General features: G+C 36.0%; 1 protein-coding gene across 4 annotated transcripts; it reads left to right on the top strand.

The window, feature by feature from the left end:
- Positions 1-135: 135 nt before the first annotated feature.
- On the top strand, positions 136-25,712 carry LOC106173085 (transportin-1). 4 transcript variants are annotated; one of them, XM_013554074.2, is made up of 22 exons: positions 136-322; positions 3,006-3,081; positions 4,183-4,439; positions 5,579-5,712; positions 5,918-5,999; positions 6,218-6,340; positions 6,582-6,761; positions 6,887-7,058; positions 7,289-7,441; positions 7,662-7,834; positions 11,768-11,917; positions 12,212-12,286; positions 12,479-12,565; positions 13,291-13,398; positions 13,659-13,817; positions 14,306-14,393; positions 14,652-14,750; positions 14,924-15,019; positions 21,064-21,139; positions 21,653-21,827; positions 22,188-22,310; positions 22,511-25,712. In XM_013554074.2, exons 1-21 carry the CDS (start codon positions 224-226, stop codon positions 22,293-22,295), a joined length of 2,670 nt encoding a protein of 889 aa, XP_013409528.1. In that variant the 5' UTR covers positions 136-223; the 3' UTR covers positions 22,296-22,310; positions 22,511-25,712. The 4 variants fall into 4 exon arrangements, with proteins under 4 accessions (XP_013409528.1, XP_086856703.1, XP_013409527.1 ...); XM_087000577.1 differs by having other exon boundaries at positions 14,912-15,019; XM_013554073.3 differs by having other exon boundaries at positions 13,659-13,844.
- Positions 25,713-25,834: the final 122 nt, after the last annotated feature.

The following is a 25,834-nucleotide window of genomic DNA, read 5'->3' as shown; positions in this document are numbered from 1 at the left end:
AATCATTTTGCTTCTTTTATATTTCCAAAAGCCTTCTCTTCGGTAATTTTCGTAAAAGATTATTTAAAAGAAGTATCTGTGGTAAAATTGAGTTTTTACATACAGTATTAGGTGTTTTACTGTATTGGGAAATATACAACATAAGAATAAAATTTTATAATTCGCATAAAAAAGGACGTTATCTCCGACTATTTCCGGTGCTGCACGAGCAAAAGAAGCAAAAATGGCGTGGCAGCCAGAGGAAAACGGCCTTCGGCAGATTTTACAGCTTTTGAAAGAATCACAGTCACCAGATACAGCCACCCAGAGAGCTGTCCAGCAAGTATCCTTACATGTTTACACTTACATAATATTGATCTTGTGAAACATTGCTTCTGATCTGACAAAATTGATGGTGAAACATGAAGGTAATCTGAAATGCTCTCTTATTTCAAAGAGGAACGCACGTGTATGGATCTTTCTAGACACACCAGTTTATGAAAATGTGACAGGTTCTTCGCAATTTTAGCGAATATTTCTTAAAACAGGATATAGCAATCAGCGGCCCTGAGCGTAAAACGCGCGTTTGGAAAACACCTTTTTTTGCTATTTCTTTGTCTTTGAAAATTAATGATGGGGGGCAACATCGCCGGTCAGCATTTCCATTTTTGAAATAAAAGGAACACCAGCTAAGTCATTTAAAATTTAATCAATTGCATGTTTGTTGGAATTGATGTCTCTCGTAGTATCAGCTTAGATTCATTCATTTTATTGAATATATGTTACATAGGATCTAATGTTGCAATGTTTTGTTACTCAACCATTCTTTGAATCTTTCCAAAGGTATTTGTTAAGTGGTTATCTTAAGTGACATAACCACATAACTCTGCAAAGAAAAGAAAAACAAAAAAGATACTGTATGTATAGATTCTCATTCTTTGCAGAAACTAGATGTACTCTTATGTAAAATTTATAGAATGAGTATTTTTTTAATATCCAGTTTACTTGAATGGCTAAATAAACCACATTTACTCTATTGGCCTACATTAGTAATAATGTAAATAGTATTTTTCCATTTAATCTTATTTATTATTGCTAGTGATGTTAATTTTGCTGTGTTCAAATGATATATAGAAAACAAGTTTTGTTACATACTTTTAATAGAAACAGTAATGTACAGTGTTTCCCCTGGCTTTCAAGCTCTGCGAGGTGGTAGGCAGTCCGCGATCCCAGCAATACTAGGGGGGTCCGGGGGCATGCCCCCCCGGAAAATTTTTTAAATCGAGGTGCAATTTGGTGCATTTTAGGGTATTTAGAACTGATTTTTTTTACATTTTATGTGGCACTGAATTGTCTTGTTTTAGATGTTTTGAGGAGTAAATTCAGTAATGACATAACAAAGGTTTGGACAAAATTTATTTTCCAGTCTGTGCATTCACTCAGTTTAGTCCTTTTCAGTTTATAGAACATACTCTTTCAAAAAAAAAAAAAAAGTTAATACTTTCAAAAAAAAAAAAAGTTAACTACTTTAATACTAACAAGAAACGAGAAAAAGGGCTTACTACATTGAATTATTTTTAAATTGACCAAAAAGTTGATAAAATATGTTGTTTTTACCGTTTTCACATTCTTGTGAAAGTAACTGGTCAATTGACTTTGCGTGTGGGAGCGCTTCATCCTAATATAAAACTGCCGCAAAAGTTCTCTCTCTTGTCGTTCAGCGCAAAGCGACTCCCGCTACTAGTTATACGTAGTTTGAGATGTAATTTATAATCAACAACTTCAAACACCGTTAAATGAATGCTTCGGAATTAAAGAGATGAAAAACACACTTATCATCAATTTTAGTTCTTCGTTTATTCATTTATATGGTTCTATTCAGTCATGGAAATTCATATTCAATGCATAGTTTCCACGCAAAATACTGACGTGACCCAGTTTTACAACGCTACTGCTTTCACAAAACTCACCCGTAAATCAATAGAAAATCTTCTCCAAGTTTATAAAATCAACGAAGTCCACTTTATTTGCTCCTTTTTTATCAGTGAATATTCGTAAACTATAAAAACAAACAACAGGCGGTCTGAATTTCGGAACATGAAGTGATGGAGAAAGTGTATTCTTGACACGTGATTAAATGGTGTCAAGAACAGTTGCCTCGTTTCACTCTGTTTCTTATACTTCAAATAAGGCACAGAACTGCGAAAACGAGGCACTCACAGGGAGATAGTAACTGCTGGTTATTTTTAGGCATACGCGCATGCGTCTTTCCGTTACTACTAAATCAAGTGCTCAGAAGCATGGGATTACGTATGTAAACAGAAAATGCCATATTTGCTTAGAAATAAATATAATTTTCAGTTAGCATGAGTGAAAATATACTTTGTTGTTCCATATAGTCCAGCGAGGCGGTGCTTTTGACAAATTTCAGCGAGGCGCTTGCAAATATCATCGAGGCGGGCGCCTCGCTCATTTAAGTGCAGGGGAAACACTGATGTAAATGGTTGAAACTTGTAAAATATCAAAATGGTTTCGAGAGAATATTTTGTATTTACAATCCACCACTTTGTCATTTTTATGTATATTTATATACCAGTATTAAGTTATAAAGGTAGTAGAGTTTCTCGTTGTTGTTAAAGTTTTAAAAAATTCAGTTTTGTCTACCATAATAATGCATGGTTTTATGAATTTTGAAGTTACTTGATCATCATGAACAGCTAAGAGTTCAGTTTTTATCACAACTGTCAGTCATTTCTTTGTGATGCTAACCATAAAATCCTCCTGTGTTCTGCTTTAAACTTGTGATGTTATTTACATATATGTCTTAACATTTTAAACTTTTGATTTATCTGTGAGTTTATACATTTACACATAGATGTTTTTCTTGTTATAACAAAATAACTCGGTTACCTACTGAAATGAATCTTCCACTTTTCACCTTTGTCTGGAAAAGTTTCCTACTACTTGTGATATATGACTGTACTAGTAACTTGACAAACATTGAATTGCCTTGACTTAATTAACAGAAACTTGAAGAACTGAATAAATATCCAGACTTCAACAATTATTTAATTTTCGTGCTGACGAAGCTGACAAGTGAAGGTAAGAATCTTTTTTACTTGTTCTAAGGCAAGATTTTTATTTTGCTTGGTTTAAACAAAGGTTTGTTTGTTGTGATAAAAGGTATGTTAGCTGTAAGGATAATAAATAGGAATTGTCAGTGATTGTGTGAGCGCAATACATAGGATTTACTGCGTGCGACCAGTGACAATGTGCTGTAGCTTGCCAGCATTAATCAATCTTCATTGCTGCTTGGCTAAGCAGATCTTTTGTGCTGCAATGGTACTGGTTTTTCTTACAATAATCTGTAGGGAAATCAACAGAGCACATAGCTTCCTGCGGTGAGAAGATCAATAAAATCTTCTGTATGCCATTACTTATCCTTGTTTAAAGACCTCTTGCATATTATAATATCCTAGGTGCAGTGTGAGCTCTGCAGATAAGAATATGGCTCAGTGTATAATTCCAAAGATGTCTTAGACATGGTTCTGACCATGGATTGTAGAACTTATGAAGTGTGTGCAAGGCAGCATGGTGAATAGTCTATCATTGATTGCCCTGCTATTTGTAGTGGCAACAGTTACAAGGGGAACTCATTTAGGCTATTGATTAATCAAACTTGGGTGTGTGCCCTGAGGTGCAAGTGATATACAATAGGGACTATGCAGTGGTGCACTTGAAAATGAAGTTACTTGTAAAGATGAGCCCTTGAATATGAGTTACATTTTCTCCTAAAAATAAAAATTGCATTCTAAGTGATTATTTACGCTTTGATCATGTTGATGGCTAGTGTTTTGGTTAAGTATTCTGTTGATGTGGTTAGAGATCAATTTCGTCATCACATAATGATTGAATACAAAATGAAAAGAAAGAAAATTTTTTTGCTATGATTCAAAAAAAGAAAGAGAAGGAATAAAATCCTTAAGACAGACTTGTGAGATGGGGTGTGGGAGTTCAAAAGTAGAATTTGGAAATGAAAATGTTGATGTGTTTGAATAATGAACACAAGGGTGCTTCATTTCTTGTACATTTGTGTTGAATATTGAATTTCAATCTTTTTCTGTATTAAGTTGGTTTTGGCATTAAACTCTGTGTGGGTTGGTATGATTTTATCTATTTCAAAAGTACACTATTTTTTTTTAGATGAGCCCACTCGTTCCCTGGCAGGCCTAATACTGAAGAACAATGTTCGTGCACACTACCACAAATGCCCACAAGAAGTCTGCCAGTTCATCAAACAAGAATGCTTGAAAAGCATCGGTGACCCTTCTCCTCTCATCCGTGCCACAATTGGAATTCTTATCACTACTATCTCTGCTAAAGGAGAGCTGGTTAATTGGCCAGAGCTCCTCCCTACTCTTTGCCAGTACTTGGATTCTGAGGATTATAATGTCTGCGAGGTAAGCTGAAAGTTGTTAATATGATATAGAGTGCAAGAACCATTTGCTGAAGCTTTTATCCAATTTTTTTCCCTTTCTTTGTAATTTTATTTTTTCAGTCATATTGGTTGTTAGGCCATAGTTTAAACAGTTTCTAAACTGACTGCACCAGTATACAACTTAAAGGAAATTGGCCCTGTATTTGTAGTTTTGACTGGGGCCTAATGAATTGCGCTGAACAAGTAGTGTTGTATTACAGCAATCAATGCCTCCATTATAGGCAAGTATTGATTTGCTTGAAAACCTGACTGCAGATATATTGGGCTCTCACCTGAGCCAGACAGTGATACCTTACCCAGACATTGGCTGAACTGTAAAAGATCTGCATGCCATGGAGGCCTTTAAATGCTTGCCTAGAATCTGATAGAGTAGTGTCTACTAGTTGTTTGAAAGTTAACACACTGAATTTGTAAAAGTAGCTGCAAAATGTATTACATCTTTTTCTTTTACTGTTTGGCTATGAAGGTTTAAACTGCTCTGAGAAACAGATGAGATTTTTGTTATTTTCTCCACTTTAAGTCAGATCCACCTTGATTTGATACAAAAATTTTTGGACCTCCTTGCCTTCACCCATGGACCATTTTCTTTATCTGATATTCTCTGACACCACAAAAATACATCCAGGAAGCATACAGCAACATACTGCAGAAATCACAATTTGTAAGCAGAGCTTGGCATTTTACATGCTGGATGTAACATGGTTCATTTATAATGAATTATTATCCATAAAATGTCTGGCACCTGCTGTTCTGTGTACACAAAGGAAAGAAATAGACATATTGACTGATTGTTTGCCTTAGGATGATACACTACGGTACTACGATGTTTATTTCTAGTAAATTGCCCTTTATCATTCTTTTGGAATATTTGTATAGTAGGGGGGACAATTAATTCTGCTTTTTGCTGTGTCATTATTTGGAACAAAAAGCCATTAGCATTTAAGTTAATATTTTTCTTACACCAGGGAATTACAAAAGAAACAAAATGGTAAATTGCATGTCTTCCATGTCTAACAAAAATGGGGGGATAATGAATTGATTTCATGATTATTGTATTTTGAAACACATTTCCTCTAGCATCTGCCTCTGTTACAATTCCAGGGTGCATTTGGAGCTTTGCAGAAGATTTGTGAAGATTCTGCTGAAGCATTGGACAGTGATGCACTCAACCGTCCTCTCAATGTACTTATTCCCAAGTTTCTACAGTTTTTTAAGCACAGCAGTCCTAAGATAAGGTAAGACATTGCTTTCATGTATTAATAATTGGTCTGTAAATGGTCCACATGTCAGTGCTGTCTTTCTGAGCAATATCTTTATATTTCTTATTTATTGTGGTAGGAATGACTTTTAACTCCTATCTGAGCCTCAATAGTCGCATTGCTGATAAAAAAAGTTGTTTTTGTGCCGAGCCATGATTGATGAATCTGGCATTATTTTAAGGTCCCATGCCATTGCATGTGTCAACCAGTTTATTATCACACGGACTCAAGCCCTAATGATTCACATTGACTCTTTCATTGAGGTGAGCAAATATTACGATTTTGTTTACATTAGTGGTGATTTAATTTGAATAGACAGGCTTATTAGGTAGATTAAAATTGGATGAATCAGTGTTGTTTTTAGAAGAGGAGAATAATAGACATTGTCTGCGAATAGGGACAATCCTTATTTGATTAAATAAATTGTGATTATTTTCATTCATTTGTTATTATCACATTTATTGTTTATTTGTTATTGTAGAGTTTGTTTTTCCTGGCTGGAGATGAAGATCCTGAAGTCCGTAAAAATGTTTGTCGGGCTTTGGTCATGCTTGTTGAAGTGCGGATGGACCGGCTCATGCCTCAAATGAACAACATTGTGGAGGTAAGGTCACTTTTTTCCTCTGTGTGTGTGTGTGTGTGTGTGGTTTTTTTTCCTCTTAAAGTAATAGAGACAGATTTCATGTTGTTGAGACTGAGTATGCATGGAAAATCAAATATCTAGACATAGGAAAACAAGTAGGAAATATACTAATTGTGTGTTTTAGATAGATAACGTGTTCGTGCTGTATGTAGAAATGTACTTGGAGTAGAGTTGACTTTGATTTTTGATTTCGTATATCTAGTACATGTTGCTGAGGACACAGGACCCAGATGACAGTGTGGCCCTGGAGGCTTGTGAATACTGGCTTTCCATAGCAGAGCAGCCTGTGTGCAGAGAGGTCTTGGCACCACACATAGAGAAACTGGTTCCTGTGCTGGTCAGGGGGATGAAGTACTCAGAGATTGATATTATTTTATTAAAGGTAATTATGCGTGAGTAATTTGGATTGTGTTGGAATTTGATTGATCATATTGATAAGAAGGATGTCCTTAAGATGAGTGAAATTCTTTTGCGTAGACAGAAAATGACACATACTTTTCATTCCAGGGAGATGTTGAGGAAGATGACATGATCCCAGACAAGGAGTCTGACATAAAGCCAAGGTTCCATAAGTCCAAGAGTCACACACAGAAACATCAGGAGGGAGGAGACCCTGAGGATGATGATGTCTCAGATGATGGACTGGATGATGATGATGCTTTGTCAGACTGGAATTTGAGTAAGTTTGCATTCTGTTGGTTGTTACTGGCTGGTTTGTATTTGTCTGACTGCTTTATAACAATAAATATAAAGTGAAACAATGCTGGGAAGAAATGTTTTTTTGTTTAGCATTTAACAATACTTTGTAATGCAGACAAAAAATATCTGCTATAACTTCTGTTTTAAGCACTATATTTGCTGCAATAGTTTAGCAACATTTGAATTATTATTGTTATTTTTTTTTTCTAGGAAAATGTTCAGCTGCCGGCCTCGATGTTTTAGCCAATGTGTTCAGAGATGATTTACTGCCCATTGTGTTGCCTATTCTCAAAGAAACATTGTTTCACCAAGACTGGGAGATCAAAGAATCTGGCATATTGGTGCTTGGTGCAATTGCAGAAGGTAGGGCTTTTTGGGTTTGATAATTTTTTTACGGTGTTGGGGATGAAAAATTGCTAATGATATTGCATTTTAAGATTTGCAACATAGGCATCAAGGTATCTTAGAACCAAAATCAGGATGGCATATTGTTAAAAAGCAGATGCAAATTATCAAGTTAGTGGAAACAGCTGAATTTGATATGCCTGTTCATTCTGAATGATTATATCTTGTTCTATCTCAGGTTGTATGAATGGAATGATTCCCCATCTCCCAGAACTTGTTCCCTACTTGATCTCCTGTCTGGCTGACAAGAAGGCACTGGTGAGGTCCATAACCTGCTGGACACTGAGCAGATATGCCCACTGGGTGGTTGGTCAGCCACACGACCAATATCTCAAACCTTTAATGACTGAAGTAAGTTGTCAAGAAGATGGGCGTTTGCTAGTACAGTTCTAGGGGTGCATTCCCAATTAAACTATCGTACTAGGTAGATAGATCAGACATGAGTTTTTTTTTCCACGGAAACACGGAATTGTGTGTTTTTTAATTCAATTCTGATTTCCGGCAGGTTAGGTGTTGAGTCCCATGATAAATGTTCAGAGTTTTTTTTTTTTTTTTTTTTTTTTTTTTTTTTTTTACAGGGCTAGACACTAACTTTTTTGAGCACCTGTCCTTCGGACAGGTGGTCATAAATTTGACCTGTCCGATTTTCAAACCAACCTGTCCAACAAAACCAATATTTTTTTTTATGTACAGACACAGATGTGTCTGTACATATAGCCATCATCTGCGTCTGTCATCGCCGTCGTCGCTGTCGTCGCCGCCGTCGCCATGCACTTTTACCGATAACACGATAAGTGGAAAACCATTTTACCTTTTGACTTGAAACATACAAAACTGATGAATATTCATAATACGCAGGTCAAGTTCGAAAATCAGCATGATCGGGTCACTTTTAGGGAATTTATGCTGTTTTTTCACTTTTTTCAGCATATATGCAGCACCGATAACACGATAAGTGGAAAACCATTTTACCTTTTGACTTGAAACTTACAGAACTGATGAATATTCATAATACACAGGTCAAGTTCGAAAATCAGCATGATTGGGCCATTTTTAGGGAATTTATGCTGTTTTTTCACTATTTTCAATGTAAATGCAACACTGATAACACAATATAAAAAAAACGGATTGGCCAATTGTAATTATACTCACAGAAGTGGTCAATCTTACCAAAACGCAGGTTGAGTTCGAAAATCAGCATAATCGGGCCATTATTTTAGAAGTTATACTGTTTTTTCACATTTCCTCAGATTCAATTATTAGGCATGTTAACAGTCTCATTATTTAACTAATAAGATGCCTAAAAGTGTTTGTTTGATATTTCCTGCATCTTTACAACATTGTTAGTTGATTATGTAAAAAACATGGTAAACTTGTTATCATGCATTGTGTAATAAAGTGTCAAAAATGGAAATAAACTCATATCATTGCAGTTTGTCAGATTCAATCATCCACTATGTTCAGAATCTCAGAATGGAGGAAATTGGACATTTAACACTGTTCTATTGATACTTTTCCCATCTCATCAATTTACTTAGTTGGTCATATAAAAATGGCAGTAAAATGTTTATTTTGTTTTATGTTAAAAAAGTGTTAAAAATGGAAATAAACCCATTTCAGAACAGTGCTGTCTTGTTTACATTTTGGCATTTTCAAGGTGTGACTTTGAAGTTCCATGGGCCTGAAGACCTTTGCTCGTCGCATTTTCTGAATATCTGTGATACAAATATTTTATAATTAAAAATTGATGGTCATTAAGCTGTTAAACATTATGTAATATTGCATCAAAATTTGAAGAAACCCCTATTTTGGACACTGCTTCCATGATGACCATTTAAGGAAAATCATGTCACTTACTGTTCTCAAACTTACAGGAAAGAAACATGGGACTAAAATACAGTTTCAGTAGGCAATGCAGTCTGTTTGGTATTTTTTTTTTTTTTTTTTTTTTTTTTTTTTTTTTTTTTTTTTTTTTTGGGCGGTTAAACAGTTTTTTGTGAAAATTTTATTTTTCACATATTGGCATTTTCAAGGTGTGACTTTAAAGTTCCATGATCCTGAAGACTTTTGCTTGTCATATTTTCTGAATGTCCATGTTACTAATATTTTATTAATAACATTTGATTGTCATTATGCTGTTAAACATTATGTAATGTTGCATCAAAATTTGAAGAAACCCCTATTTTGTGCACTGCTCCTATGATGACCATTTAAGGGAAATCATGTCACTTACTGTTCTCAAACTTACAGGAAAGAAACATAGGTCTAACATACAGCTTCAATAGGCAACGCAGTTTTTTTTGGTAAATTTTTCTGGCAATTTAACAGTTTTTTGTGAAAATTTAATTTTTCACTTATTTGCATCTTTATTTTCTGTTTTTTTTGTCTGTACATTTGACAGCTTTGCTGCCTTGTCTATTCATACCTAGAACTTTGTAAATTAATATGTATAGTCATACATTTAATGTATTTATTACCAAAATACTCAATCAAATGAGCTGGAAAAATGCACCTTAAAGTGAATTTATTTTCAGATAAAAAATTGTGTTTTCATACTTGTGAACTCCTGAAGATTAAATCTTGCATATAAGTCTGATTAAACATAGTTCCAATCAGGGCTTCTCCTAGGATTTGGGGTACAGGGTCTACTAATTGTAAATCTGCAATTTGATAACAGATTCACATGAAGTTTAACAACAGCTAAGGAAAAAAATACCCTGAGTGGGAAGTGGGGAGGGGGTACTGTTAAATTAATTTTATTAAAATATTCAAAATTAATAATATTTGAATATAGTTCAATGAAAAGTTAAATAATATTCATTTTATAATACTTTACTTATATTTATGTTAACAATTTATCTTCTTTAGGGGTTATCATGTGTTAGATTTTTCTTTAATATATGAATTAAATAAAATCAGTATAAAAAGTTCCCCTTCTTTTTATTTAAATTCTCATATTTATTATTACCAATTTCTTCCTTACATCAATATCATTCTGGTATATGACAGCAATGTTAATTTATCATATTCCAGCACTAATTTTTAACTGTAAATAACATAAGTGATGCTAGAGTCATTTAAGAAAACAACATACAAAATTTCAGGTTATATTTTGGCAAATAAACTACATTTCAACAAGATCTTCAGTCCAAAAGATTCCACTTTCTATAGTGAGTAGATAGCATACAACGTATTTGATTGACAGGCAGTATGTTGCCTTGACAACAAACTAGATATAGCCAGTTCATCCAGTTCAATCTGGTCAGATCATTACAGTACTTGTGTAGTTTCTGTTTTTAGAACGGTCTTTATTACTAGTGCATGTAGATTTTGAACTAAATAAATATTCAGTAAAGAACCTGATATGTGAATAGATTTTGTCTGATGAAGTTCTGGAGGGTGTTCACTTTCATAATTTGGCGGTAAGTTTACTCAGACTTCGTTTTGCGACTGCATGTGTTTTGTGCCAAAAGTAGGTCACTCTTTTCAATGCCGTCTAGGAAGAGAATAAAAGATGTTAGTATGCAACAAAAAATGATTTTTTAAAGACTTTTGCTCCAAATTTCTCACAAAACATAACCTGTCCGTCGGACAGCCAACCCTGCAACTTCACCTGTCCGAACTGAATTTTTACCTGTCCCAGACAGGCGGACAGGCGCTAATGTCGAGCCCTGTTTTAACCTTGGCTCATGTCTGATTGATCCAACTCAGCGAGGACATTTGCTGAGTACAATCAGATTAACTGAATGAAATGCCTCCTCAAAGAGCAAGAGGGTGATTAACTTTCATGTGGGAATGGTAGCACTTGAAGCGAAGTGATAAAGCTTCCAGAAGCCAAGCGAGAATAGATCTACGTAGTTTGGTAGTTTCGTGGGAAATGCACCCTTTGCCTTTTGATTTTCTGTGTAGGTTGAAATTTCAACATTATTCAAAAGAAGAGATGATCAGTCATTGTGGTTGTTTTAAAGTTTTGTAAGGTTTTGAAAGTTATGTGCAGAAATGATGAGAAAGAACTCTCTCACTGAAAAACAATTGAATGGAAAGTTGACAAATCTGATTGTGCATTATGAACTTAAAATTTTGTAGACAACATTTTATATTGGGGGGGGGGGGGGGGGGGGAATTTTGTGAAAATGCACCAAGGAACCCTAAAAGTTGTCCATACGTAAACAGCCAGCATGACTTTTCATATAATTATTGCTATAGTGTACTTTTCATTGGTATTATATACCTGTTTATTTTTTGGTGATAATTCAATATAACTATGTGTTTTAAATCTTTCAGCTCTTGAAGCGCGTCTTGGATGCCAACAAGCGTGTTCAAGAAGCTGCCTGCTCGGCCTTTGCCACTCTGGAGGAGGAGGCCTGCACTGAACTAGTCCCTTACCTTGGTTTTATCCTGGAAACTCTGGTCTATGCTTTTAACAAGTATCAGGTGAAGCCACCAAACTGTGCTCTTTTTATTTAAAGTATTTGAATTTAGTTTGTGAACCCAGTCTGAATGTGTGGATTATGGTTGCCTAATAAAGAACATTCCAAATATGATATATCATCCCATTGGCTTGGTATGATGACATTCCTAAGTGGGAGAGCTTGCTCTGTGAAAGCATCACTTTGTATTCGTACTGTCTGATCACAGCCTAGATTTACACGAGACTTACTTGCCAATGGATATTTTGTTGACTTAAAGATATAGAAGGTATTAAGTTGTCATCTTTTTCGTTTTCAGCACAAAAATCTACTCATTCTGTATGATGCCATAGGAACACTAGCAGACTCTGTGGGGCACCATTTAAATAAGCCGGTAAGTGATTTAACAAATAGATAAAAATTTGAATTGTCTTGTTCTGCACATATGATGAAACAAGAACTCTCTCTTACTGAAAGTACATGTAGAGACGTCTACGAACCTGACTGTGCATGTTTATTGATTGTTGTTTAAACAAAAATATTTTATAGTGTTCTTGTTACTTTGACTCATGCTTTTTATTTTCAGGAGTACATCAGTCTATTAATGCCTCCGCTGATTCAGAAATGGAATGTGCTGAAGGATGAAGACAAGGATTTGTTCCCATTATTAGAGGTTCGTGAAGTTAAATAAAAGAAATTCAGAATTTTAATGGTGGGCATCTCTTTTTGAATTTCATAAGCATTTCGCCATTTTATTTGTTGAGTGTGAAGTAAGAAATCACACCTTAAAAGCCTCTTCACAGCACAGGATGATGACTTCTGAACTCTCTCACTGAACACATGTGAGTGACAACTCTACCCTACTGAATGTGCTGTGCTCAATCATATTTTCTTTAATGCATAAGTAAAAGTTACGTAACTGATTATTATATAAGCTAGGGAAAGCTTTCCCTAGATAGCCGCCCAGCAGTCATTTCAGTGGCCACTGACCTCGAAAGATGGCCTACATTTTCAAAGATGGCTGGATGCCTTATGAAATTTTTGGGAAATGACAGTAAACTTATAGTTTGACCCCCAGATCAACAATTTTGATGAAATCCCTGTAAATTGATGACAATTGGGAAACCCCTGGAGCTAGGTCACAACGTAGTTTATATAACTAAACAATATGTGTGATTGTCAATTTGATTGATTTGCCAATTAGTTTATTGAAAGTTTTAGAATTTTAATTGAGGTTGATATTAAGAATTCAATAAAAAAGCTAACAAGTGATCAAGTAACCTGTGTACTGTGTTTGTCTTAAATGTCTGTGCATAGGACTTAACTTGAACTACCTGAGATGCAAGATGTAAACATGGTTACAGGTATTGTTCTTTAGAATTGTTCAATTTCTTCTAGTGTTTGTCAAGTGTGGCCACAGCTCTGCAGTCAGGATTTCTGCCATATTGTGAGCCAGTGTTCAGAAGGTGTGTTTCTCTGGTTGAACAGACACTCACACAGAGCTATGTAAGTATGCTGGACTGCTGTTTTATTTCCCACATTAATCAAATGATTTGTTTGTTGTCAACCACTTCATTTGAGAAATTGGATTTTTGCTTTGAAAAAAAGAAATGCATGATTAAAATTAAAACCAATACATTCAGCATTTAACTGCTTAATAATGTACTTTAAAAATGTTGCAGATCTTGGTTTTATAAACAATATCCTATATCAAGTCATTTCAGTATTTCTTAGCACATATTTTATGTTGTCTTTTTTTCCTTCAGGCTAACATGACTAGCCCTGAGCAGTTTGATCCACCAGACAAAGACTTCATGATAGTTGCTCTGGATTTATTAAGTGGACTTGCAGAGGGTCTGGAGCACCATATAGAGGCCCTGGTTGCCAACAGTGGTATCCTAAAGCTACTGTTTCAGTGTATGCAGGTGAGGTGCAGCTTGGCTCCACTAGAGGTGTGTTTAACATATAGCAGGCTAGATAAGGTAGCTTAGTTGCATAGTTAACCTGGTACATAGCGAGGTAAATTCCACTCTCTTTTGATTCTTTGACATGTTTTCACCAGGTGTGTTTGATATACTTTACCACATTGCCTGGAGGTTAAGATTTCTCTTTTGTGCGATGAATGTGTCTTTGTCTTTTTAAAAATGTATTGTTTGATTTTGAGGAGTTGCACTGTAGGCTTTAATTTTTTTCATGAGATTATGTGAAGTAAAGCACGGAAAAGGAAAGGCTTGAATAAAAGTGATAATTTATCAAAATGTGTCAGAATTATAGATTGATATTGTTTTTTTTTTGCCAACTGATAGATTTTGTAGCTCTTCCCTTGCCTATGGTTTGTGGTTATTTTTTAGCTGCATTCTATGTTTATATAATGGTAGTTGCTGTTGCTTTGACTCTAGATGTTGTATTGCAGGACCCAATGCCAGAGGTGCGACAGAGCTCTTTTGCTCTTCTAGGAGATCTCACTAAAGCATGCTTTCAGCATGTCAAACCTTTTATAGGTAGGGAATACCTTGGCATATCCAAAAGTAATCATTTCTCTGATTTTACTTTGTAAAGTGAGGCTTTTTGGTAGATCATAGTGTTGTTTTGTTTCCAAGTTTGAGTTTTCAACCAGAAAGGAACATTCAAATTAATATATTTTCAAATCAAAGCTTGGATTTCATTAATCAGTTACACTTAAAGGTTGTTGCTTTAGTGGAGATGTTTTTGATTGCTGGTTGAATGGGGAATTAATAACTGTCGCCTTTCATTTACAGGGGATTATATGCCAATTCTGGCCAATAATCTAAATCCAGAATTCATATCTGTGTGCAATAATGCTACGTGGGCAATAGGAGAAATCTCTATACAGATGGGTAAGTTGAACTAGAACATGATGCATGCTCAAAATACTTACCATGGCAGGGCAGTAAAAAAAAATCTAAAGATTTTGCTATTTATTGGATTTTCACTATTGAAAATTACAAGACTGCCTATGATTAACTTTTATTCCACCAGTTCCTTTACAATTTTAAAGTTCATGTTGCAGGTGCTGATATGCGCCCATATGTCCAAATGGTGATGACCCAGCTTGTGGACATAATCAATCGCCCCAATACTCCCAAGACCTTGTTAGAGAACACTGGTAAGTTTATGTATAACAGAGCAGCGACAGTTAGGTTGATGTGTTGAATGAGTGCCAAGACTGCCCACTCAACTAGACACACTACTGTTAAAAGATGGTCAGAATTTTTTTGTTTTTGTGTTTCAATACTACCTTCACATGTGAAAGGATTGCAATGGTTCTGAAAGTTGCTGATAATGTAGGTTCCTTTCAGAATTCTTTTTCGTAAGAAGAATTTCGTTGGTCTTAACTGAGATCCGGTTGCGCGCGCAGGTCACTTTAGGTTGCACGCTAGTTGAAGCAAGGAGTCTTGGTGCAATACTCCTCGGTTGAAGGGCGAATTTGTCTAGTGGCGCTGATTTTTTTCACCGAAACGTGGTTTTGGGTGATTTTTATTGTGCACGTGGTGCATGCTATATCGTTATACACAGTGGTCTTGCCGTTTGCAACGGTATTTGGCGCAATTTCAGTCAGGTTTCGTCGTCTGCTTCTGAACACGTGGTGTCATGGCGGACGAAACTACATGTAGTACCATTACTAAAAATGGACCTGAACACGTGAGTGATGGCAGGAAGGGTAAAGGGAAGTCGGCTTCCAAAAACCCTAAGTCTGTGGAGAAATCCTCGTCAGAGGATAATATTATGTCATTACTTGTATCTTTAAAAGCCTCTGTGGACGCTCAGGACGGCAGGTTAGAGAACATCGTCAGCCGTATTGATAATATGGAGGCGCAATATTCTCAGTATGACGACGAAGTTTACGTCGATAATGAATGTGTTGAGCCGGAGGAGGCAGGCACAACGGGTGAAAAAAGGAAGTTGGACTCGTATCTTCCCGACACGGAAGACAACCTGTTTAAGCACATGGCCAAGAAGTTTAACATGTCGGAGGAAATGGCCGACAACGTGGATGATGTGCTGGCCAAAACTGTGAACGATCTTTTTATGAATGGCCTGGACGAACAACATTTAAACGAGTTGATTAAACAGAACCACAGGCCAGGTAACTGTGATTACCTGCAAGTCGTGAAAACCAACCAGTTGATATGGGACCAGGTCCCAGGTTGGACCAAAGCAAACGATAGGAAAATGCAAAACATAGCACATACTTTGGTTAAAGGTGCAAACATTTTAGTTAAAACTGTAAACCAGATGGCCTTATACGAAAGGAATCCAGAAAAGGAGTGATCATATTGGCAGCATGATCGAAAACTGCAACGATGTCCTAGCACTCATGGGACATATGAACAGGCAGATAAATATGACAAGGAAAGATTTTTTGAAACCGCAATTGAGCGGAGAATATGCTCACCTCTGCAGTCATGAGCTGACTTACAGCCAAAAATTTTTATTTGGAGACGATCTTCCCAAAATGGCAAGGGATATAGAGGATTGCTCAAAAATCAAACATAAATTGTTTGACAGATCTCTCAGAGGACGTAGAGGACGTGGTGCCAGAGGCCGTGGATCTGTGTACAGAGGTGTTAATCGACCTACTGGAGGGGGAAGACCCAGAGTGTGGCAGGATGATCCTGGAGCAGGGCCTTCTTTTGCAAAAAACTATGTACGCAGGGGACAGAGGAATCTGCCCAAGCAATAAATGAGGTAAATAATTATTTTGAAGCAGGTAGATTGGCTGACTTTATTGATCAATGGAAACTGATTACAAGTGACCTATTTATTCTTGACATTGTAAAGCATTGTCATATTAATCTAGATTTCAACGGTGGGATTCCCGCCATTGTGAAATCAAATTGCAAGTTTAATAGGTTAGAAATGTCCATTATTGACATAGAAATTAAAAAATTATTGGACATGAAAGTGATTATTCCTGTGAATAGTGAAGCAGGCCAAATTTTATCACCGATTTTTTTGAGACAAAAAGAAAATGGTGAATACAGATTAATTCTGAATCTAAAGGAATTAAATCGGTTCATTCCATATCAGCATTTTAAGATGGAAACCTTTGAGAAAACCCTACCATTGATAACCAAAAATGTAAAAATGGGGTCTGTCGATATCCGTCATGCTTATTATTCAATTAAACTTGCAGATGAACAGCAAAAATTTTTTAGATTCCAGTGGAGGGATAAAATCTACCAATATACCTGCTTACCCAATGGGGTCAGTGAAGGCCCGCGATTGTTTACAAAACTTCTTAAACCAGTTTTTGGGAAACTGAGAAGTTTAGGTTATGTTAGTTCAGGGTACATTGATGACAGTTTAATAATTGGCAGTGATGATTTAGAATGTACGGAGAACTTAAATGCAACAGTTACACTTCTGTCCAAATTGGGTTTCATCATAAATGAAGACAAATCAGTTTTGAGACCAACAAGCAAGTTAAAATTTTTGGGAAATGTTATTGATTCTGACAAAATGATAGTAACACTGCCACTTGACAGGCAGGAGAAAATAATTTCTGCATGCGAAGAGTTGTATAATGTTTCAAAGGCACCTATTAGACAAGTGGCGAGAGTCATTGGGTTGTTAGTAGCAAGTTTTTCAGCTGTGGATTATGGCAAACTGTACTATAGGAAGTTAGAAAGAGCAAAGATTAAGGCTTTACAAGAATCGAAGGGTAACTATGATGCACCCATGATAATATCAAACAGTATGAGGTCAGATTTAATTTGGTGGATTGTCAACTTGAAATCCCAGCATAGGGTTATTGCTAGACCAAACCCCTCAGAGACTTTACATACAGACGCATCCACTTTAGGTTGGGGTGCAAGTTATAAAAACAATAATTTTGGAGGTAGATGGACGGATGTAGAGGGTAAATTGCCTATTAATGTATTAGAATTAATGGCCATTTTGAATGCACTCAAGTCCCTCAAACGTGATCTTAAGTCAAAGCATATTAAGGTGATGTCAGATAACACTACGGCAGTGTCGTACATTAACAACATGGGAGGCACAGTTTCTGAAAACTGTAATAAAGTAGCATGTGACATATGGATTTGGTGTATATCACATGATGTCTGGTTAACATGTACATATATAGCTGGCAAAAATAATGAGGCAGCAGATAAGGCTTCCAGAGAATTCAAGGATGATCTTGAATGGAAATTAGACAGCAAGATTTTTCATAAGATATGTAATTTTTGGGGAATCCCAGATATAGACTGCTTTGCATCTAGAATAAATGCTCAAGTAGAAACATATTGTTCATGGAAGCCTGATCCAAACTGCTCTTTTGTTGATGCTTTTACCATTGACTGGGAAACTTTTAACTCAGTTTATTTGTTTCCACCTTTTAGCTTACTGGGAAACTGTGTGCAGAAAGTCAGACAGGACAGAGCCAAGGGAATCATTGTAGCACCAATGTGGCCCACACAAGCATGGTTTCCGAGACTGATGGAATTGTTGGTGGAGAAACCAGTCATAATACAGAAAAAGAATAATCTTTTAAGACTTCCTCACCTGCAGTTGAAACACCCTTTGGAAGGGAAATTAAGACTGATTGCTTGCAAAGTGTCAGGAATAGTTTCAGAGAACGAGGATTTTCAGAGGACTCTACCAAAATACTTATGTTGTCTTGGAAAACAGGGACACAAAAACAATATAACACACACATTAACAGGTGGTTTCAGTACTGTAGTAAAAGGACGATTACTCCACTTTCGCCAACTTTGGAAGCAGTAATCGAGTTTTTAACTGAACAATTCAATAAAGGTTTGGGTTATGAGAGTTTGAACACTGCACGTGGAGCTCTCTCAGCTTTAGGAATAAACTTTGATGGATTCAGAATTGGAAATCACCCATTAATTATCAGATACATGAAGGGTGTGTTTGCAGCCAGACCATCACAACCCAGATACACAGAGGTGTGGGATGTTGAAAGAGTATTGACATATTTGAGGAAACTTTCTCCTGTTAAGCATATAACTCTCAAAGATTTGACATTAAAGCTAGTGATGCTCATGGCTCTGACTCAAGCTGCACGTACACAAACTTTGCAGTTGTTAAGTTTTCAAGGTTATAAAAAATTGAGAACTGAGTTTTTGTTCAAGTTAGATGGTTCTTTAAAACAAAATAGGCCAGGTTATAATGTTGTTTCAGTATCTTTTAAGGCCTACCCTCCAGACAGGAGGCTTTGTGTGTATACTGTATTGAAGGAATATTTGTTTCGCACAAAAGTCATGAGAAATGACAAGAACTGTGCACGTTTGTTAATAAGTTACATGAAACCACATCATAATGTCGCAAGAGACACAGTAGCAAGATGGATAAAAACTGTTATGAGTAGAGCTGGTATAGACACTTATACATTTAGCTCTCACGGTGTTAGAGCTGCAGCTACCTCTAAGGCAAAAGCCTCTGCAGTACCTATATCAGTCATTATTGACAAAGCTGGTTGGTCTAAGAAAAGTACTTTTGCGAAGTTCTATGACAAGCGCATTGTAAGTAATCAAGACAGATTCCAGGATGGAGTTCTGGGTAAATAAAGAATCTTTTGAAATGAATGAAATGTTTGTCACATCAAGCTTTAAAGTCTCAGTTAAGACCAACGAAATTCTTCTTACGAAAAAGAATTTAAAAAATTAAACGAGACTTACCTTGGTTAAGTCGAAGTTTGATTTCAATTCTTTGAGTAAAGAATTGAGGGAGGGCTTAACTGCCACCCTCCCACCCAACTTTGGGTTACAGCTCATTGCTTGTATTATAGAGGAAGAGAGCTGTGGGGAATTAATGTAATTAATTCCATGTGGTTAATGTGACAAACACTTTGAAAAGTGCCCTGCGCGCGCAACCGGATCTCAGTTAAGCCCTCCCTCAATTCTTTACTCAAAGAATTGAAATCAAACTTCGACTTAACCAAGGTAAGTCTCGTTTAATTTTTTAAATTTTCTGATAGCTTGCAAAATGCTGCCAAGATATGTGTGGTCTTCAATGGTTGACAATAAACATTTATTAGAATAAAAAAGATACAGATACAATTGGGGTATGGTTTGCCTCTGAAGGGAGATCAGTTTGACCACCTTTGCACAGAGCTATATTGGGCACAGAGTTGACAACACTAAATGGAAAGGGTTGTAAGATGAACATGGGCTGAGAGTCAGGGGGTGCCAAATCAAAACTTGGGAGAGAACTTCAAAAGATTCCCCTGAAATGAGTGGTTCTACCACCAGATGTTTTTATTTTTAGATTTATAGGTGCATTGTTTGTTTGAAAATTTATTATTTCAACATCTTTATGGGAGAATGGGTAGGGGGAGAAGTATTTTAATGAACACCTTATAAACTGCTGGCTTTGCATTCTGATCGTTCTGATTGAGTAGTGATCTGTAGTGCTAGTGTTTGGTTTGCCAACCTTGGATGATTGTGCTTGTCTCTCTTACCTCGTTGCTTCCTGTGTGAAGGTTTGATTTGGCACTGCACTGATGGGACCGGCACTATCCTCAGACACCTGTTGCTGCCTCTGGGTGTAGTAATTATTATTATTATTATTATTATTATTATTATTATTATTATTTTCTCATAGAAATTAGCTTTACCCACCATTGTAATGGGATTGGATAGCAAAATGTATCTTTTTGAGATGTATATTTTTGAAAGTTCCAGGTACATATGTTCGCCTGAAATAATCATATTTAAAAAGTCACATTCAAATTTTGAGAAGTCATACCAGTTTGAAGTTTTAACATTTACTGTAAATATGGAAGCAGAATTCGTCAAATTGGGGAACGGCATGTATTTTCTACTCAGGCCAACACATGCACTTAGCTTTAAAGCTGTAGTTGTTAGTTACCTGTGGTGTTTGGTGTGATGCTGTAGCCCTGATTATGCAGTAAACGATGATGTCAGTAATTTCAAGCAACGTGCTGGGGGCTCGTGATGAGAACTCTTTTGATTTTAAATGTAGTCATTGTATGTACACATCACTCTTTGCAAATTCTTTGGTTGCCTATATATATATATCTACAGGTTACTCAATGATTTGATGAATGATTATAAACAATTTGATTTGCTTTGTATATGTTTATGTTGATTTGTGTCTTTCTCTGTTTTTCTTCCCATTTACATTTGCTCCCCGTCTCGTCTTGTTACCATGGTAACGTAGCCATAACTATTGGTCGCCTTGGTTTAGTATGTCCACAAGAAGTCGCCCCTATGTTACAACAGTTTATCAGGCAATGGTGTGTAAACACTTTATTTATTTTTGAATTTTATACTCTTATTTTCAACACTAGAATTTAATTTTGGAGAAAGTGGTCTTTGATTAATGCTTTTTCTAATCAGCATCAATCTTGTTGAATGTTATTATTGTAATGTCCAGTCCAGTTTACTGTGTCATAAGTAATGTTTGTGTTGTAGGATGAATAAAGAGACCAAAATTTAGTAATCAGTTCTTAAAGATTTTTTTTACTAACATTAAAATTGAATAAGCAAAAATTACGTTTTTTCCTTTTTAAAGCATGGACTCTTATTCGACTTGAAAGGAATGTGAGACAACAATTTTGTTCTTAATTTTTTTAAAGAAAAAAAAATGATGAAACTCCCGTAATTTGTCAAACATGAAAACAGTGGCTGAGGTTATGTACTTAAAACTGCTCCTTTCAAGGAACTTTGATAGGCCATGCTTGACATTATTTTCAAATGAAGAAATAAATATTAGGACCACCCTATTGAAATGTATTACTTTGGTTTAGGTGCACCTCGTTGCGGAATATCCGTGACAATGAGGAGAAGGACTCCGCGTTCCGTGGTGTGTGTCAGATGATCAGTGTGAACCCTGGGGGAGTGGTCCAGGATTTTATCTTCTTCTGTGATGCTGTGGCATCCTGGGTGCACCCCAAGGAGGACCTCAAGAAAATGTTCTGCACGGTACTGGACCTTTGATACGCTAGCTTTGTTACATAAGAGAAAGTTGTTTTTTAAAATTGGATACATTTGTCAGTGATTTTGATTACTGTTCCAAACTTTTCAATTATTGTTGTCATGCACGACAATGAATGAGTTAAGGTATCATATTTGCAGTGGTGGCATTCTTTTTCATGATGTTGATGTATGAAATGAATATTCTAAGGTTATACAAGGGAATGATTAACTATTTTCATTACAATGACCACCAGGATGATTGTTTTTTCTGTATTCGTAATATGACCCTTGTGATTTTAGTCTATCGTGGTAAGATTGATCCATGAAAGCATGGGATTTAACAATATGTATTGTTTGTTTTTATAGATATTACATGGGTTTAAGAACCAGGTTGGTGAAGAAAATTGGCGACGCTTCTCTGACCAGTTTCCCCTGCCATTGCGAGAGCGCTTGGCAATGCAGTACAGTGTATGACCAGGGCTTCTTAAGGTATTGCCAATTATGAATAAGGTTTTAGCAAGGTCAGGTGCATATGAGTGAAGTGTTTATAAAACTTTGATTGCAGCATAAATAATAGCCTTTTATAGTACACCTGATGAAATTTCAGGTTATATGTAGTTAATTTGCAGTCAGCACTAAATGTACAAAAACCTGTTTTATTCTAATTGTACTTTATTTCTTGGTTTCAGGAAGGGGGATTCATCACCGATGACTGCAACTGGTGCAGCATAAGTCATCAACCAGGGTGTTAAGCCAGGGCAATGCTACTCTGGGAAGGCCGGGAGGGAACATCCGTGTTTTCAGGGAGGCCGGGAGGGGCACCATGGGCAAATGTCCTTTCATCACAAACTTCAGGGAGGCCGGGAGGGGCACCATGGGCAAATGTCCTTTCACCACTAACTTCAGGGAGGCCGGGAGGGGCACCACACACATGTCCTGACACCACTTCAGGGAAGCTGGGAGGGACTCCAATGGGCAAGAGTGTGAGAGAGGAAAAACTTTGTTCTGTCACCAAAATAACTTCAGGGGAGGTTGGGAGGGACATCTACCAGGACATTGTGGTGAGGGAGGGTGGGTAGTCACACCAGGACCTCACTGATATATGTGTGAGGTTATCTACTGAAAGGTACTAAGGTTGAAGATCCATCATCATCTGCATGCTTTGTGAAGGTTTTACCTGCTTCGGAGCAAGTGCTTAAGTGAGGTGCAACTCTGTTGCTGTCGTTTCCAAGTCTGTACAAAAGACGTGTTTTAAGTACTTAGACACCATGAATGAAAGTGAAAACAACATAGAAAGTTGACCTATGAAGGTCTGAAGTAGACCACAGTGGTTGGGAATTAACAGGAATCTGCAGAGCATCTTGCTGAACTGGTTGTCAGACTACCACATTGTTATTTCTGTAGCAGAGGTTCTATGAACCAAGAGAATGATTTGCTTGAATTCTTGAGCATTGGTTTGTTTTTATGAATTACAAGGAATGTTATCAGAAGAATATGTAGATAAAGGGTGAAATCTTATGAACAAAATAATACTGCACAAATGGGAACTTGGGATTAACATTGGGGATAAAACTTTTTAGGGTTAGTTATTACTTGGATTCTCACATTTATCAATACTGATGGTCATGTAAATGTAGATATAACATAAAATCAGTCAATGCGTCAATAGATAGCTTAGTAGTCCTGTGAAATGGGTGGCCTTCACTTATTTAGCTACCTCTTGCTATTGGGATTTAAAAGCTATATAAATAATGACATAGATATTAGTTTTTCCTTAAAACAACATGTAGTAAAGCTTTTAGTACAATTTAATTTCAATTTAAAAACTAAAAAGCAATTGCCATTTATTGTCAAAGGAGTAACTGGGTTTATGTTCTCTGATTGGTTTGGAACTTAATTTCATATCAAACATGATGAATTCTTATCATATTGATGTCAGATACATTAGTTTCTATATTTGGCATTTTCAGGAAATTTGTCGAGTCTTCATGAGACTTCAACGGCAATTTTGAAACTGAACCACATTTTACAAAAGGGGTAATACCAGTTTGTTTTAAGAACAAGCCCTTTCAAATAAAGTTGGTTTACCAAAGGCAGTTGAAGTCACATTTTTGTAAAATCCATTGGCATAATGCATTTTGTTCTAAGGATTAAGTTTTAAGACCTAAAAATGAGGCAAGAGGCCTTGGTGCTTGGTGAAAAGTTGAATTACGTAGATTTTAAGCAAGTTAAGCTAAAGTTGGGTTCTTAGTAGACATAGTTAAGGCTGAATTTCAACTTGATGTTCTTTGTAAAATGCGGGCACACCAGAGCTTGTCTGTATGAAAAGTATTTTCCAGTGATCTGTTTTGAAATTTTACAAAACTCACAGTATTTTTCTGTTAACTTCAGAAGTATGAAATGAGCATTAACTACAAGTTTACTATTGTTGCAGAAAGAGGAGACATTCTCTTGAGGCAGCATAGGGCCAAATTTCAATGAGTAATGATTTTTCCATCTGAAAGTAGAACTGATTATCCCTTTTTGAACTGGTTTATGTTACCAATGTTAATATTTATGTACAAGTCAAAACTTTCAAAAAAATCTTTAAGGTTCTTTATATTTCTCATCCTTTTGCTGCAAGTTTTCAATTGGAAACCTATGTTCTGCTACTTAGCAATATCTTATTAATGTAACTGTTACTTGCTGGTCAAGATTATAACATTTACATTTGATATTGTATTGTATTTCAAATCATTGCATTGTAGCTCTTTTTAATTTTCATGTCAAAGGTGCGATTTCGTAATTCTGTTACACTCAATCTGAGCAATATGTCAATACTGTGATTTTGAAGACTAGCTGGAGTTCGTGATGTGGGAGTCTTGTAAATTTTTTGATGACATTTTTATTCTTGATTTTTTGGAAGATGATTATAACCATTGTTTATTTTTCAAATTTATATATATTATTTGTAATTGGCTGTTTTCTCTCATCAGTAACCTACATTAAGAGTGATTTCTGTTCCGTTTTACTTGGTTTCTTTTCATGAAATTTCAGTGCCCCCAACTCTGAGCTTCAGACTCATAACGGAGTGTTTGCATCTGTTAGATAACTAACCTGCTTCCAGTCCTTTGCTTACATTTAATTCAGTTCTATAACACCTATTGCAAATGCTCATTCTGCTATCAAGTCCCCACACTTGTGGTGTGTGGCTAATTATTTGCCTGTGCTCCCACAAATGTGAATTGGTCAACAGTAGGTGGTATTTACAACACATTATAAGTGTCATATAGTATAACTGATGGGAGCTTACACTTCCATTAGCTATCAGCATGCAAATGGTTGTCAAACATTTGGTAAACACTTCCAGTAAAGGTCAGTGTAAGCGGGCAAAATGTATATTTTTAAAATTAACAAGGCAACCCACATTGGATTCTGAAGCTCAGGGGTAGTGCTCCCTTTCTTTTAGCACAACAGAATAAAAGGAAATGGTTTTAAAACTTATAACTGTCTGGAAAAATTATAATGAAACTGAGTGGTTATTGATCCCTTGGTATACCAATACACTTGTAATAAAGCTTTTGGCCGTTGAGTTATAGTAATTTTCACAAATAAGTTAATTGCAGTTCTGCATAATCAATAGTTAAAAGCAGGGATTGTCAGTGGGTTAACACAGGGTTGTTATTGCTAATTTGAATGAGATGTGAAAATGTGATATTGGACGTAAGTGGAATGTGTTCACCATTACTTTTGTCTCAAAAGCCTGCATGGGTAACAAAGGTTATATAGCTGGTGATTACTATAAGTACAGTAATTTATTAATGTCTAAGAAATTTATGGACAAAATATTTTAGATTTTCTGTATACAGTAGTTAAGTGCATGCGTAATAAAACTGATAAAAATTGAAAATACTTAATTTTTGTAGTCTGTAAAACGTCCATTTGTTTGAAACTTAACTAACAACCCAAACAATTAATTTTCCTTTTATGTTAAAAGTATCTTAAGTACTTAAATATTCTAGAATGTTCGATAA

Source organism: Lingula anatina, chromosome 1 (genome assembly GCF_051362555.1).
Source record: "Lingula anatina isolate TDL-2025a chromosome 1, LinAna3.0, whole genome shotgun sequence".
Lineage (NCBI taxonomy): Eukaryota > Metazoa > Brachiopoda > Lingulata > Lingulida > Lingulidae > Lingula > Lingula anatina.
The sequence above is the reverse complement of the archived record's forward strand: the minus strand, read 5'-3'. Positions and strand labels throughout refer to the sequence as shown.

Coding starts and splice junctions, on each gene's coding strand:
- LOC106173085 (XM_087000576.1), top strand. CDS start 224: ATGGCGTGGCAGCCAGAGGAAAACGGCCTTCGGCAGATTTTACAGCTT. Junction 7,442..7,661: donor GCTTGGTGCAATTGCAGAAG/GTAGGGCTTTTT, acceptor GTTCTATCTCAG/GTTGTATGAATGGAATGATT. Junction 7,835..11,767: donor TCAAACCTTTAATGACTGAA/GTAAGTTGTCAA, acceptor TAAATCTTTCAG/CTCTTGAAGCGCGTCTTGGA.